The sequence below is a fragment of the Parasteatoda tepidariorum genome, chromosome 9, assembly GCF_982258835.1.
Source record: "Parasteatoda tepidariorum strain Cologne lab strain chromosome 9, Ptep-v5.0, whole genome shotgun sequence".
Taxonomy (NCBI): Eukaryota; Metazoa; Arthropoda; class Arachnida; order Araneae; family Theridiidae; genus Parasteatoda; species Parasteatoda tepidariorum.
This window is the reverse complement of record NC_141763.1, coordinates 80,551,975-80,569,386: the sequence shown is the minus strand read 5'-3', so window position 1 is coordinate 80,569,386 and position 17,412 is coordinate 80,551,975. Positions and strand designations below refer to the sequence as shown.

At 28.5% G+C, this 17,412-nt stretch overlaps 1 protein-coding gene across 2 annotated transcripts; it reads right to left on the bottom strand.

The window, feature by feature from the left end:
* Positions 1-2,356: 2,356 nt before the first annotated feature.
* On the bottom strand, positions 2,357-17,198 carry mRpL24 (mitochondrial ribosomal protein L24). 2 transcript variants are annotated; one of them, XM_016053444.3, is made up of 6 exons: positions 17,034-17,198; positions 13,334-13,615; positions 11,239-11,334; positions 9,025-9,131; positions 3,472-3,608; positions 2,357-2,510 (listed from the first exon to the last, which is right to left on the bottom strand). In XM_016053444.3, the coding sequence occupies exons 2-6, from the start codon at positions 13,607-13,609 to the stop codon at positions 2,374-2,376; spliced, it is 753 nt and encodes a 250-aa protein (XP_015908930.1). In that variant the 5' UTR covers positions 13,610-13,615; positions 17,034-17,198; the 3' UTR covers positions 2,357-2,373. The 2 variants fall into 2 exon arrangements, with proteins under 2 accessions (XP_015908930.1, XP_015908931.1); XM_016053445.3 differs by having other exon boundaries at positions 16,979-17,185.
* Positions 17,199-17,412: the final 214 nt, after the last annotated feature.

The following is a 17,412-nucleotide window of genomic DNA, read 5'->3' as shown; positions in this document are numbered from 1 at the left end:
TGTTCACTCACCATTAATGAAATTGTATGTTGTTGCTAAAATAAGTTATGATAAATATATTATGATAAAATAAGTTATGATAAGTTGCTAAAATAAGTATGAAGTCTAAGCATAAATTGAGTTAAACTGTGATAGATTGAGTACATTTATTTAAGAAATTTATATAACTATTGGCATCAACTTATAGCAAGATGTGTGATGATTTTATAGTACTGTTGTTTACTCTAGTACAACAAAAGCAAATAAAAGTACAAAAGTGAAAACAATTTGTTTACTCTTAACTAATTATGACTATTGTTTAAATGTTTTTGATAAATATTTGCTATGCGAATTCTTATTCATCTAAAGTTATATACAAAACTTTAAAGAAATAAAAACAAACGCAAAAAGCTAAATATGGTAGAACTGCAATTATACAAAATGTAGTCATCTAGATAGTGAAAAATCAGAATATATTGAGCAGTCATTGAATTAATATATATAGGTATTCTTTGGATAATTTCATCACATTAAAACCATGTCTTGTTTCAATCTCGATAATTAGAATTTGTTTATATTTTTAACTTTAAAATTATAAAATGTTAAGAGTAAATAAATATAAATTTAAGTTGTATATATTTGTAGAATGTGAGAAGTTTATGTATACTTATTTGTGATATTTTAAATGTGTGCTTTACATTCACATTCCCTAAAATAAAAAAATTGTTTAAAAACAATTGTTGTCGTTTCTGGGCCTTTCGAAGTAAAAAATGAAAAACACATTTGCATTAGAATGAATATAGTTCAAGAGCACAAGAGTTGAAATGAGTTGAATGGCGTAAAACTCTGATGACATTGCCCACTCAAAATGAGAAGATTAAACAGTGTTATAAACTAAGTTTGTCATAAAAAGCTAAAAGACTTCTAGGGAGCTTCAGGGTGGAAAAACATCTCCATTTAGGATATTTCTAGATCGCCATACATCTAGAATATTGTGATATTTTACTAAGAATAACTTGACTAGCAAAAAAAGAATTGTTAACAAACAAATAGTTTTATATTACTTTTTTAAAAATAATAATTTAAAATAAATCATTTACTTAAATGCTGAATATTACTAATATCAAAACACGCTCTAATTGATCATTTTAGATAAATTATTCTACAATGAAAATTAAAAATTTGCTTTAATGCAAAAAATTACAATAGAAAAACATTCTGATTGGTCATTTTAAGTCTACAATTAAATTTTAAACAAGTAATTTACTTAAATATAAAATATTACCACAATACAAAAACACTTTGTTTGGCCATTTAAGATAAATTATTCTGTAACTATAACAAAGTATATTAATTAATATTTAAAGTATATTAATCATATTAATTAGTATAAATTATTCTGTAATTATAACAAAGTATATTAATTAATATTTTTTGTGAGATATTTACAAACAAATAAAACAAATTTCGTAAAAATTACAGTAAATAATAATTTTAAAAATACTAACTTATTATTTCATAAATGGCTTTCAAGAGAAAAAATAATAAATAATAAAAATAATTGCAAATATTTAAAATTAAATAAACAGTACAGCTAAGCACATTTTTAATACCAACAAAATTTCATACCTATTAGTTTACAGTCCAGGAAAAAAACTTCACTGGCAATTTTAATTTATTTCCCATATTGTTTAAAATTATTAAATAGAATTACAGTTCTGTCTAGTAGTTTTTTGGATGCCTCAGTTTTTAATCCAATACAAAAATATAAGAGCTCCAATTCTAGAGCAGCTTTACTTTTATGATTTTTAAATTATATAATATTATTTCTAAGTAGCAGCACAGTCAATTATCTAAAGATTAACGATTTAGGTTTGCTAATTAAAGATTGCTGGATATGAGCATCCAGATAGCAGCATATTTCTAGGAATGTTCTTTGCAAATAACCAGCTGACATTTTTTAAAACATTATTTATCAGAAAATCACTTTGACTCTCTCATGCAGAATTTTTATTAAACCTATATTTCATACTTTTTATATCATTTTAGGCCAAAATAAGAGAAAAATATTATATTTAGCATTTTATTAATTTATTCTTATGAAACACGGCATGAAACAATGGTGCCTTTTTCTGCATAAAAAATACATAAAAAGGACACCAGTGTGGCACCGGCCTCAAAGGGTTATTGCCTTTAATACAATATGAAAAGCTCATTAAACATAAAATAGTGCATTGTTAAATCCCACAATGAATTCTTGAATTATTACCTGTTATCTATTACTTATTAGCACAAAACTCATTTAAATTTATCAACTTAAAATTACCAGGAAAATATTAGATTCTAGAAGGAAAATAACAGAATTAAAAACAAAGTGTTAGTTAAAAAGCTAATTTAATACCAAAATGTTTTTACAGGTACATTATCTTCTTTCAGACCACATTCTTCCATAATTTCTTGTTCAAACGTCAATAACCTTGGTTTATATGTAATTTCTTCAACATCTTTTGCCTTTGTGTCTTTTGGTTGCTCTAAAATAGGAAGCCACGAGTAAGGCAAAATTCTAAATGTTGTAGAACGAAAATAACTAAGCGTTAAAAAAGTTAAAATGAAACATTAAGTTTTTCTAAGGCTGCATTGTGGGTAAAAAATTTGCTTTTCAAAATTCCTTAGTCAAGGTTACTTTAAGGTTATTTCAAGGATGTTGCAAAAAAAGACTAAAAACTAAACCGCAATTAATTGTAAGGTTTTCTGGTGAATGAAAAATAACTTTTAAACAATTGCTAAGCTGTTTTGAATGAAAAGTTATTTAACTAATACTTTACACAAATTTATTACTTAAGAAATATAAACAGAATTGCAGAAATAAACATTTATGTAAAAATAAACAAATATTACTGGATTTCTGCTAAAAAAAAATTCCTTTCCAGTCATACAATTCTCTGCATAAGCTCCACTATTTTTCATTCCTTAGTGATAATAAAAGTTGTTCTTCAGTTAATTTGATTTTATACAATTTCTGTCTTTAAATTTAGCAAAAAAAGTTAATTAATTATATAAAAATAATTTATATTTTAAAATTTTTTAAAAAAACAACAAAATAGACAGCAATGTCAATATTTTGTTATTATTGCTCCTAAAAATTGGAATTATGAAAAGCAAGTAGCATAATAATTAAAAAAAAAACTTTAAAAAGAATTATTTCATTTTAATATGAAATAATAAAATTTGTTAAATGGAACAATACCAAATAATATGCTTATGTCGGCGATATGCTAATGCAGTATAAAAAAGAAAAATAATAAAACTTGGTAAAAACAATATAAAAATAACTGAAAAAATCCCCATTACAAATTTTAACCTTATTTTGAAGATGATAATGATAGATGATTTAATTTAACATGCAAAATTATTCACATAAGTTTCATTATTCTAATGGCAAAATTATTAAATATTTGGATATCAAAAAATGTCATATAAATAGTGGCATACCAGAATAATACTTTTTGTTCTTATAATCATAAGTTTCTTCAGCTTCATCTGGTATAGGTATAATTCTGCCAGTTCTTACAGAGACCCTCACTTCTTCTCCTTCATCAGTATAACGCCAAACAACTTTAGTGGGTTTGCTGATGGAAAGAATAAACATTATCAATAATCTTCATTTTTAAAAGAAGAGAAAGAAAATGTTTTCTTCTAAAAGTGAAATTAAAAAAAGTTTAAAATCTGATTTTACATTTTTTATCTTTCTTTTATAAAGTATTAAATTATGCTATTCTTAATAAATTCTGGAAGTATTCAGTTACGCTATTCTTAATAAATTCTGAAAGTATTCAGTTAGGCTATTTGTAATAAATTCTGAAAGTATTCAGTTAGGCTATTTGTAATAAATTCTGAAAGTATTCAGTTAGGCTATTCTTAATAAATTCTGGAAGTATTCTATAATGCTATTCTTAACAAATTCTGAAAGAATTCAGTTATGCTATTTTAAATAAATTCTGAAAGTAGTCAGTTACGCTATTCTAAATAAATTCCGGAAGTATTCAGTTACACCATCCTTAATAAAATCAGGAAGTATTCTGTAACGATATTCTTAACAAATTCTGGAAGTATTCAGTTACGCTTTTCTTAAGAAATTCTGGATACAAAAACAAAAAAAAACATAACAAATTCAACAAAAATTAGAATTTTCAATACTAATGTTCAGTCTGTACTTTTATATGGAACTGAGACATGGCACTGAAATGAAAATAACATGAAAACACTTCAAGTACTTATTAACGTCTTGTGTATCAAGTGATTCCCTAAAATTTGTAAAGCAAAATTCGTCAGAAAAGCAAAACAGAGAAACCAATTGATCTGGGAATTAAAAAACATATATGAAAATGGATTGGTCATGTTCTACGTAAACCTGAAAAATTTAAAGTAAAACAGGTTTTTGATTGGAACCCTCAGGGCAATAGAAAAAGAGGAAGACCTAAAAATTCTTGGCACAGGACGTTGAAAACAATAAGACACAATGAGAGGCAAAATATCTGGCCACAATTAGATTGGCATGGAAAGCTATGATAGAGCCCTATGCTTCAATTCGGATTAAAAAAGAATATGAATGCATGTATTTATAAAGTATGAGTTCAAATCAAAATTAATACCAAAACAGTGAGTATATAAAAGATCTTAATTCAGAACAGAATTAAAAAGTTTATTTTAAGTCAGTTTTTTTTTTTTAATTCATCAAATCAATTAAGAAGTGTTGATCATAAAATATTCAAGCATCCAATTTCTGATTGAATAAAATCAGGAAGTATAAAAACTAATTTAACATATTAATATAAGCTACTACCATATATTAACAGCATCACTATAGTTTTTGTTTGGCAGGTAGATACTTTATTTATGTTGCACTAGAATTGCACAATGGGCTATTGGCCACGGTCTGGAAAACATCCCTGAAGATGATCCGAACACATGCCATCACAATTTTGATCCTCAGCAGAGGGAAGAGCTTCCCAGCTTTGGTAGTCCGACGACTTGCATGTGAAGGCAAGCACTTTACAGTAGAACAGTTTTACGAAGACCACAACTGAATACCCTCCTTTTCAATCCAAGTTGATCAAAGTGGTCACGCACCTGCTCATCGACCACAACCAGTGATGCTTGACTTCATTGTTCAAATGGCAACAGAGTCTTTACAATCACTGTGGAACAGTTTTTGTTTGGATCCAAAAGCTTTTTTAACAAACTTATAACGCATTTATAACAATAAAATGAGAAATATTACAATTAAATCTTTTAAATTATTTTATCTGTATATATTTTGGATATCAAAGTCTTACATCTAATAATATAGATTGTAGTATTTTGTTTTAAAAAAAGCAATATACACATCCATTTAATTTTTTCCAGGCCAGTTTTAACCATGGTTTTTTTACTCTGATATAAATTTGTCAACCCTGGAAAATTAAATGATCTTTTAAACCCATCAAGACAGTGATCACATATACACTGTTAGATAAATAAATGCTAAAAGGGCTTTTCTATTTTAATTAAATAACATAAAAATAAAAGGTATAAGGTTCGATCTTCGTCAGTCATCGAAGATAACGATCTCATGCACTCAACTTGCGTAGGTGATGTCATGGTCTGCAGGGGATCAGCCAGTTTCTTTTCATTTGCTGTTGGTCGTTCTTGCGTGGACGTCATCCGTTATCTGTTTAAAGAGTATTTAAGCTTATGTTGAAGCAGATTATTTTGTATTCATTCTTTTCGTTAGTCACTCTGTTTGTGACAGTTTGTCTACCAATGTTTTTAAATAAATTTATTGCTTTACAAACTTCGTTTTCTTATTTGTTTCATTGACAAACAAATATAATATTCTGCAACAATCTCGGATGACATACACGATCACGCAATTCTGCCTTTGTGGCATGCCAGGGTTCCCACTCTATGATGAGATTGAAATTCAAGGACTTTCCAGGACTTTTCAAGGACCTCAACAAAATTTTCAAGGACCTTAATCTAAGACCAATTTTAAAAATTATTCTCTTCTATTTTACTAGAAGCAACAATGCCTGTTGTGGCAATAATTAATTTCAAATATAATACCTAAATGCTTTGCCTATATAGAGAGAAGAGAGTATATGTATTATGGACTAAAATTTATATTTTTTTAAAAACAACCCTACTGGTTTTACATATTAATTCAAAAAATCATTTTCAGCACAATCTATAACTAATGGTAATGAGATGTTAATGGTGAAATCCTTTAATTCTGTGTATTTCCATGTGAATGCTGCATGAAAGACAGAGCTAAATCTTAGGTATTCCATATTCCATGACTATTCCATAACCCCCTCCTCTCCTCTATTAAACATCGTTTCTGAAATTATTCATCCATAATTTACACAACCTTCTCCAAATGTTATGCAGCAACAATTCTCTCTGAAAATAAAAATTAGAAGGAACATATCCCATTTTCACCATGTTTAGAAGCATTATTCATTATGTGTAATCCACAACTGCCAATGAATATGACCTGGTGGGAATATTTCTCTTTTAATTCACACTGAAGCTTCTAATAGAATTTCCAATTGACATAGGGTCCATCCATGGACAATTGAAGTATTTTAGAGAGCTTTTAACCATCATCCATGCATTTGTAAAAAGAGGACAAAATATTTTCTGCAGTTCCATGATCCATAAATTGGGAGGTAAGACACTTAGTGCAAACTTTATTATCAATTCCTTACCATAATGTCCATCTGCTTAGATTGTAGAGACTGATTTAACGTCTCATCAAAGAGTACAGTGTAGCAATCAACATTCTTCAGCTCATTTATAAGAATCCCTTTGAAGTATAGTGCCGATCCAAAGGAGCCCAAATAGGCTCACCTTGTGGCACTACAAAAAAATTGTCTCGCTATACAGCTATCAGCAAACATTTTGGAGAACAATTTACTAATCCCTTCACAGGAGTTACATGAATAATTACTAGTGATGCACTTCAGAATCCAGAGAATTTCAGCATCAAGCACATTCCTTTTGACTAGATAAGAAGACAATGTTACCTCGGGCACTAAAGTTTCTGTTTCACATGGGGCAAACGATGTTGAAGGAGTATTTACACCAGATGAATTAGATGTTGATGTCTTTGGAAAAAGAGAACTCAGGGCATGAGACTGCTTTTTTGTTTTACCTTTCTTTCATGTGTGATTTCAGAGCAGATTCTTCCATTTTTGCGATATCGATCTCTTTCATGCATAATCGGCACTTGGCTCTGAACTTCTTTTCGGGCATCGATAAAATCCATTCTTTATAAGCTTGATTATCCATCCATTGGGGATTAAAATAGCACTTCCCAGTCATAACTAGTCTAAACTACATAACACAAATACGAAGCCGTGCCTTTGCGAATACGCTTTACAATAAAGTTTTGAAATGACGCAAATGTAAGGACAAGTGCGGATGGTAAAACGGCATATTTATTGAAAACTGCAAGGTACATATTGTTACAAAATTCGAGAGTATTCCAGTTTCGATAAGAAAAAAGAAGATCTAAACATATGCGACTGAAGATGAAGTGGAGTCTCGCCCCGAACGCATTGATTGTCTGCTGTGGTCCGCGCGCTTGGCAGACACCAAGACGCTAGGCCCGGTTAGAAACGGTGGCGTTAAAAACCATGTGAGAGAGCTCGGGAACAAAACAGAAAGAACGAGAAAGATCCGCGGGTGTTTTATAAAAAGGGCCGCTGGCAGTATTGGACAAATTCAAGGACCTATCAAGTTTTTCAAGGACCTAAGACGTTTTTCAAGCACTTTCAAGGACCTAAATTTAGCAAAAAAAAATTCAAGGACTTTCAAGGACTCTCAAGGACCGTGGGAACCCTGCATGCAACATATATGAAACAAGCTTTTCAGACTCTAGCAGCCAAAGATCTCATGAATATGATCTTCATTTGGTACTAAGTATATACTTTAAGTATACTCTTAAGTATAGATATCTTAAGTATGTATACTCTTGGAATGAGCAGACTGTGGAAGTGCTTCTTTTTCAGTCCACCACTCGAGGAAAACTTAATATAACAGATACGAAAGGGTAATCAAACGAAATTAAAAATGTGAAAGATTACTTGTCAAATAAGAAGGACTACTAGGCTACCTCAAGATCGTGGAGCTGATATTTGCGGGGGGAAAAGAATGTGTATTAATATGGTGATTTCATCAGTGATCGTAAAATCTAAAAATTCTTACAAGCTCTGCTAGGCATGTCAGTTAACAAAATGATACTTGAAAGTAGTTTCTGCATGCCTAATATCTTTTTTCAAATGTATATGAAACTATTCCAATGAATGTGAAACTGAATAACTTTTAAAGAAACTTATTTTTGCATATTCCTTTTCACTGCCCAGAAAGATAAAGCAGCAAAAGAACTAATTTTATATATGTATGTAAAGAAACTGCTGTCACTAAATTTCTTTAAAGATTTGAAACATATGTTAAAATTATTAAAGGGATATCACTCTTGTTTTCTATTTAAACTTTTACATTAATATTTATTTATGAGCAGAAATTGGGGTAAACATTTATTTAATAAAAAGAAGCAAGATTATAGGAATTTTAAAAAAAAGCCTCATTTTATAAATCTTCATTTATAATAAATTTAAGGTGCACCTAGTCAATATTTTAGTTATTTATGATTAAATATTTATGTGCAAGGCAAGGGTAAAAGATATATGCCAAATTCACACTTTGGCATGCCTCAGAAGAGCTAGGTAATATAATTTTGAAGTTCCGGATTTTGTGGTGAAGAGACAATTCGAAACTATTACAGGTTTACTCTATCCAGGTTTTTTTTTAAATAAATATGGAAAAATAATTTTTAAGCATTATGCTTGATTCTCAAATATTTAAGGCATAAATACTCATAAAATATTTTTTGATAAATATAAATATTTATTTCATGTGCCACATGCAGGATAAAATAAGGGAATCACCCAATATTGATAAAATTCATCCACAAAAAGGCTTAAATATGTTACATCTTACTTATCAGAAGGATCCAGAAGAGCAACTTCTGTGGTAACTAGTAAAGGCTTTTCTTCTTTTACCATAGATTTTGGTATACCTCTGAAGCCACCCATATATTTATATTCCTAAAAATAAGTTCTTTAAAATGGTTGTGTGGAAAAAACAGAAAATACAATATTTAATCTGAGAAATAAAACTATCACTCTGGGGTGTTATTCATCCATTACCTTTCCAAGGGGAAATAAATGATTTCAGAAATTTTTAGAAAAGCAAAAGCAATCTCATAAACAGCTTTTTACACTATAAAAGAATTACAATTATCTATACATGATCGGTCAACATTGTCTTGACTTGCACACACATGAACATGAGTGTAACACATGAGTTTTCTTGCCCCTTTTTTTAACATACAACATAATTTCTGGAGGAGACTTTTGGTAATTTTAAAGGAAACTTTAAAATTATTAATTAAAAGAAACCTTTCTTCAATCAAAGGAAACTTTTAAAAAATTTGAGTGAATATGAATTACGATGAGTGATTTGCGTGGAACACAACAAGTGGACACAAGTTAACACAAACAGTGTTCATAGCAGCCAACATGGATAGGAAAAAATCCAGTAGATTGTACTAAATATTTTACACATAGGTTATTTTAGTGATTTTTATAGTCAGCAAAATAGAAAGACTGCAATTTTTTCCTGTTATGATTGACATTAAACATGCTTGAAATGTTATGTATTATTTTTAATCATATTTTTGAATATTAATAGACATTTAATTCATCAAAGGATATTAAAAGATGTTTTTAATTGATTTAAAAAGAGATCTCTGAATAAAAATAAACTGAACATTTTAGAACAAAAAAAGTTTTGAACTGATTTCTATAAATGAGGCTCGCTTTATTATATATTAGCAATACTTATTTAAGTAAGCAAGCAATAATCTGCATAAAAATTGCATTTTAATTTATTTTTTTTAAAGAAACATTCATTTTTAAGGAATTGTGGAATTTTCTAAAATGCACAAAAACCAGAAGAATTTTAATTAAACCAGTAGATTAGGAGAAACTGAAAAAATCCATTAGTCTATTGGAAAATCCAGTAGAGTTGGCAGCTATGAGTGTTGCATGATGATCATGAATTTATGAACCAAAATATTCAATAACTAAATCAATTGAAAATTGCAATTTGCAAATTTTTTACCATAACTCCAGGTAAAAAATTCATAAAATTCTTTTGACCCTTGTCCTGAATTTCATACAATAGCATAAAGATGTGCAAACATATGTTCCAAAAATGTTTAGACCACATTTACTACTTATTGAAGAATGTAAACTGTTTCCTTTTCCCCTAAATTAAAACTAAGAATTTTCCTACTTAAAAGAGAGAAAAAATATCATATAACTCTGATGTTAGTTTAAAAAAAAAAAATTAGACAGCATAGTCATTAAAGCAGCTTTATAAAATTTCTTGAACTTTACAAAACACAGTAAAAATAACTTCCATAAAAAAGATATATAATGACATCATTAGAAATAATTAGCAGTTTAGAAAATATTGCAAATGTACATAATTGTGAAGGAAAAATAAGTCAATGCAATATTTTACCAACTTATCTTCAAATATTTCAGCACTTTAATCTTAAGTTATTAAAATTGGAAACAGCTCTTATAGTTTTAAAATTATTGTCTACCATTAAAAAAATACAAATTGAAACTACATAAACAAATTGTAGAAAAGCCTTTAAATTAATATCCCATTTACTAAATGTATTTAAAAAAAAAAAAAAAAAAAAAAAAATGAAAAGCTAAAATTTAAATGTTAGAAAACTTTTAACGATTTTAAAAGTTTATTATTAGTTCCAAGTAATAAAAAAAAAAGTTTCAAAAGAAACAGCAAAGAAAAAATATTTTGGTGCATTATTATGATATGCTTACGTTATACAATACTAAATAAAAATATAACTTTCAAACAATTACTCAAAATTTAAATTACTTAGAAGTGCTTAAAATTACTCTGATCCAAGAATTAAATTTAAAAAAACATAGCATTCAGCATTTTTTTTTAAATAAAATTTTAAAAAAGGCAAATATTTTATTAGTAATATAAAAAAAAAATCTGAGGGAAAGTTCATGAAAGTTAGCAGAAACAATAGAAATGCACAATAGGCAAACAAAAGTTAACAAATTACTGATAATATGATAAAATGTTGAAACTAGTTTAAAAACTTACACAATTTAAACCTTCGACTGTAACCCAATTTCTCTCAACAACGACATAGTTAACTACACCTTGTTTCCCTTTATCCTTTCCTTTCATTATTTGAACCTGCAACAACAACAAAAATATTATGCAATTTATTATTAAAATTAACTTAAATACTTAGTTGATTTATTTAAAAATAATTCATTAACCAGTTTAACTATTTCTAATATAACAGGTGTACTGGAATAGCAAGCTAGGTAAAATAAGTATTTTATGTTACCCAAAAGGTTAAGATATATACCCGTCCAGCATTAATTGCATCATCATTGACCAAATGCTGGCCTTATTTGACTACAACAGGTCTCATCATGTATGACGCATCTAGAAAATAAAAAATTTCTGGTGGCAAAAACATTTATTTTTTCCTTTTATTCAGAAGAAATAAAATTTCTATAACTACCACTATAGCTATTCACAAGTAAATATCTGTGTTAAAACCAAGAAAAAAGTTGTCATTAGAAATAGACTATTACTTCTTCTGAATGTAAGAAACAAAAGAAAACATCTTAACTATTTACTGTAAAATACAAATGACGAATATTTGTTATTATACATGACGAATTTTCGTCATTGTGCTACAAGCGATGGAATATGAAATGACAATGAATTCTGTGCTCGGTATACTAAGAGCTACCTTGGTACATTTCAATACATTTTGATTAATAGTAACTATCAAATCGAGAAAAGAACGATCACTTAAGAATGTAGACGTTAACAATAATACAACCATAATAATCAACTATTTTTTTCACTCCAATGAGTTGTCATTACTTAATGAGTTATCATCTTAATATGAAATAAAAATATATTTTTGTTTAAAAAGGATAAAACACTTGAAACATAGTTTAATGCAATATTTTTGCAAAAATGGTATAGACGGGTGCAATGTAAAAATGTTTACATCAAGATGAAAGATAAGAAAAATATAAGACAATAACAGAAATGTACTTCCTATATTATTGCAATCAAATAATAAATAACAGTGATTTTTTTTTCAAATACATAAAAAATTGACAATAATAAATTGTATTCACAAAAAAAGGAAACAGAAATTCGGTATTTACGTTCCATCTTGTCGGCCATTTTTGCCAACACCGATTTTAAGTCATCTTTTTTTTTACATTTACAAAATAACTTTTTTTACAAAAGAAAGAGGCATAATACAAATATAACTTATTGCATACAAAAAAGAGAAAATATTTAAATTTGAGTCACTTTCAAATTTATTTTTAGATTTGGCGAAAATGGTTGACAGGATAATATGTAAGTACCAGTTAAAAAAATTCCTATTAAGAATTTTCCAGAAATACACATAAAAATATCTAGAAGTAGAAAAAGACAATTCAACATTTTGTCACAAGAGTTACTTAAAAAGCTTACAACTTTTATATTTTAAAATATCATAATTACCTTGAACCATCCTAGACACTTTTAAAAAATATTAATACATTTATGTTACTTTTTCATTTTTCATGCAAGCTAAACATATATTTTTAATAATAAATAAGTTACTTACAATAATTTTTAAACACAGAAATAATTTTTAAGCAAGTACAGCTCATCTATTTTTAAAAAGAGCCTAGGGATAAATGACACAGAAATATAACAAGTTTAAATACTCATTGAAATAACAAACACATTGTTGTCTTATGCCACTTGAAAATACGAATAAGCCTATTTAAGGCAGAGGGGTGTGTTTCTTGTCTTCCAGTGTCTCCATCTATAGCCTAGAATTCCATTTTTGCCACACACATACACCATAGCCTGTTGACTAATTCAAGTGCCATTCCTACAACTGCACATCATAGTTTTATCCTGAATCAGAGAAAAACCAATCTCCAATCCTGTGCCCCCAGCGGTACTGATTTGTTTATGACCCCGAGAGATTTAGCTTGCAACAGTCACCATTTTACATACAAGAAGTCTTCATTCGGCTGGATTCCAATTTACGATCTCTCAGACATGGGCCCCACGCCCTAATAGACAGGTTATACTGGCCCAACAAACAAACATGTGATTTACGAAAATAAAATGAACTTTTAAAAAAAAATTATAATAATACCTTATCTCCTCGATAAATTGTCCATTCTTTAATTGGTTCAACAACATCTTGCTCCACATATTTCCCTGGAAGGTTTGCTTCAAGGAACTCTCTTGTCCAAGGTCTGTGTAGCCCATAGGTGAAAACTTCTCTTTTTATAACCTTATCCTGATATTGTGGTTCTTTTTCAGTCTTGAATTCAATTTGCTCCATTGCACGTTCAACATAACGTTTGGGAAAATTTGAGAAATCTTTAGGCAACTTTGAAGCATAAAATAGAACTCTTGTAAGTCTCATGGTGTTCTGAAAAGCAAAGCAAATGCATTATCATCAAACAAGATTGATTGGAATTCAGTTGAATATAGAACTTTCTGATGTATGCATCATGGCACACTAAACTCTGCTCAGTGAACGCTGATAATAGTAAATAAAGTCACCAGATACTTGGCATTACCTTCGGCTAACTCGTTCCAACATTATGACAAGCATCACTCTTCTGAGCAATGGTAAGTAAGAAAAAAACCAGTCACTCACAAAGGAAACAGCAAATGTAAATAATCTTGATGATAGACAGCAAATCTTTGTTTTTAAAACCACAATCAGTTGTTACTGTACAGCAGTGTTTCCCAAACTTATGACTTTTTTGTACCCTTTGTGAAGTTTTCGTAATGCTGTGTACCAAAAATTACAAAATGAATGTATTTTTTACTATAACAAAATATAAGGGAATAATTAACTCCTTAAGTGCAGAGTAAAATTAACGCGATTCACTCCCCAGTGCCAGCGTTTTTCGCTCAAGTGCACTTTCTTACACGGTGTTTTGGTGGGGGAAAATGATGCACGCTTTGCAATTTAAAAACAGTTTACTTTTATAAGACAAGAAAAAGGAAAGAAAGAAAATACAAAATTTAAATTAAATAATAAAAATACAATATAAAAGATGTTAAAACTTAGCTGTTGTATGATAAATCCTGAAACATGGTTGGACACATAAACCAACATCACATTCATCGCACTGATAGCGGGATTCACAACGAATTTTTTTTTCTTGAACAAACAGCACATTTTTGCGACGCATTTTTCCTTGAAGACGTTGATGGAAAGAATAAAAAGCACCAAATACATATGGGAAACGAAAGCGAAAAAAGAATAAACCCAACCTTACTCAAATAAATACACACAAGCGATTAATACGATATCACTTTTCCATAACATCCTTTTCCCACTCCCTCTCCTCCAAAATTAGTAATACATTCGCAAAGCAAACACTTTCTAGGTCATTTTACAGCATTCTGAAGTAGGGGGTGTAGTTCTATTTATAGCAGCGCAATGCAAAGCATAGTACTTCGGGAAATTGTATATATACGCCTGCGGCAGTTAACGTATCGTCTGCCGATACGTATATATACGCCCGCGGCAGTTAAGGGGTTAAGAAATATTTATTCATATTTACAAAAGCCAGTTTGTTATTCCAAAAGCTTTTTTTTTTTTTCCGAATTTGATCGTCAACTTTTTATGCCTTTCTAGACAGCGAATATTTAAGAAATGTGAAATTATCAAATACTTGAAATTTTTTAATTGTTTAATGCTCCTTTATTTCTAAAAAATTAAGTACATTAAATGCACATTTCCTCCCTTTTAAATAACATCAATGTTCCACGAGTGTACATTCACACTTGAAAGTGTGACCTAAGTGATTAATGATTTATTTTTCGTAATGGCTATTTTAAATATTAGTTATACATGATTCTAAATGCGTAATTGCTGTTAACACTCAGCTGCCACCACAAGATCATTTTCATTGTATCAATAGACGGAGATTTGCACCCAACAAATTAAAAAAATTAGCTGCCAAGAGCCGTGTTTCTTTACTAAACTAACATTAAAAGTAGTTTCCATGAATTGAAAAATAGGGTAAATAGTGCATTTGCCTTTGGCCATTTCTGGGAATATGGAGAGTAATGAAACTTCAAAAAAAAAAAAAAAAAAAGAAACTTTTTCAAATAATAATACAAATTTCAATTTCTTATTTTCAATGCAGGAAAAAAAATAAAACCTTGTTTACCACTTCATGATATAAGTAAAATAGAAAAAAAATGTAGCCCCCCCCCCACTAAGTCAAAAAAAACTTATAAAAAATGTAGAATATGAAAATAAATTTAAACATTTTTAAACCTTTATTTAAGTGGGGCTTTTAAACTTAAAATGTTAAATTTCTAAAGATTATTAATGTTTTATACATAAAGTATGAAAAATCAAATAAAATTTAAAAATTTGAAGTAAAAAAAAAAATGTTAAATTACTTATTTTAAGGAAAAAATTTGAACAAATATTAGATTTATCTAAATAATAGGTATAACAAAAAATATAGGAAAATAAGTGAATGATTGTCATAGGCACATCCAGAAATGAGACAACATAATGTTTTGCTGAGTATTTAGCTAAGTCTAAAAACAATAAAAAAATTCTTTAAAAACTAATATGCCTACTAAAGTAACATAAAATAAAGTAGTAAATACAATTGATATTTATCTTAAAACTCTGAATTTCCATAATTAATAATTTATCTAATTAAATAAATTTTATCATTTTATCATACAACTTTCCTATTTCTAGGAGTAACACAAATAATTCTACATGAAACATAAACTCAACTATATAATTTAGGTAATCTAAAACAAACAATGCTATAATTAGAAACTTCAATATCACAAACTTAAATTTACATATAAGAAGAAATTAATGATAGAATTTTCATAGGAAGATTGAAATATTATTTCTCTTTTTTTTTAAAAGTTAAATATCTAGTTGATACCTAATAATTTCGTCACTGAGATCAAATAGGGGATATTTCCGTATTGTGATCTGTTGCGCCAAATACAATCGACAGGTTGCAAAATAGATTTTAAACTTACAAATTTTTTTTAAAAAAAAACAACATGTAGATGTTTTCCTGGGTGTGGTTACGAGTTGGTCCTTTTCTGTGATGTTTTTTTTTAAGTTTCTCGCAGGCCGCTGCCCAAAAGTTTCCAAGACTTGCCGATTATTCTACCACAGATCATGATACGGAAATCTCCCCATCAAATGCGTGGCTCGCTGCTTTCCCATAAAAAAAGTACAGCTATTGCTCTCTATTTTAACTGAAATTATTACTTTCATTTTTCACAACTTAAAGGTGCATTAATTCAGGTAACATAGAGCTTTACATTTTTTAACAATTCAATTTCTTTTTTAATTTATGTAAAAAAAATATATATATTCAAAACAATTGACTAAAATTTGATTAAAAACTAAAGATGTAATTTAAAAATTTAAATATTTTATGCACAATATATAAAATTTAGTAAGAGTGCATTCCATTAAATTAAGCATTAAATCCACTAAGCAGAAGGTAATTTTTTCAATAACAACACTTTTTATAATTTGCACAACATAGTAATTTATAAAACACTTTTCAGTATTTAAATTTAAAAATAATTTTAATATTTAAGAGCTTTATTAATTTATAAATTATTTAATGTCCTTCAAAAGGTCATGCTATTTGCGCTCCATAAATCTTTACCCTCATAATTGTATACACTTAATCTTAATGCAAATATTATAAACTTAAGGTGCTGTGTTCCTATTTCAAAATTAATGATCTTGCAATACATATAGAAGACTAACTTCAATGAAATTGACTATCGTAAACAAAAAATATTATGATGGATATTGTTTGTACTTTGTCAAATAGTTTTCTTCAAATACTATTAACCAATTTTACTAATGAATACAAAACATGACACACTCAATTAAAATTATTCAGCATAACAATTTCGGCATTTCAATGTTTATTTACAAATTGTTCTCGTTTTCGGACATTTTCTTACAGTTAACAGTTACATACAATTTTTTTTTTTTTTTTTAATTACTTCAAGCTTATTTTGAATAGGGTATAATATAAAAAAAGCACAACTACTTCCACTTACTAGTAATAACATTTACCTTTTAGTTTAATTAATAAACTGAGTTTTAAATATTCGCGATCGCAACACTCGAATACGCCATCTGGGGAGAGACCGGTTTCATGCTTTTAGCCCTTCTCCTTTCCCTCTCCTCCT

What these genes read in the sequence shown, in the direction of transcription:
- mRpL24 (XM_016053444.3), bottom strand. Translation starts at nt 13,609, where the DNA reads ATGAGACTTACAAGAGTTCTATTTTATGCTTCAAAGTTGCCTAAAGAT. An exon ending in CAGTCGAAGGTTTAAATTGT is followed by an intron (nt 9,132 to 11,238) that starts GTAAGTTTTTAA and finishes ACTTATTTTTAG; the next exon opens with GAATATAAATATATGGGTGG. An exon ending in CTTCTGGATCCTTCTGATAA is followed by an intron (nt 3,609 to 9,024) that starts GTAAGATGTAAC and finishes TCTTTCCATCAG; the next exon opens with CAAACCCACTAAAGTTGTTT.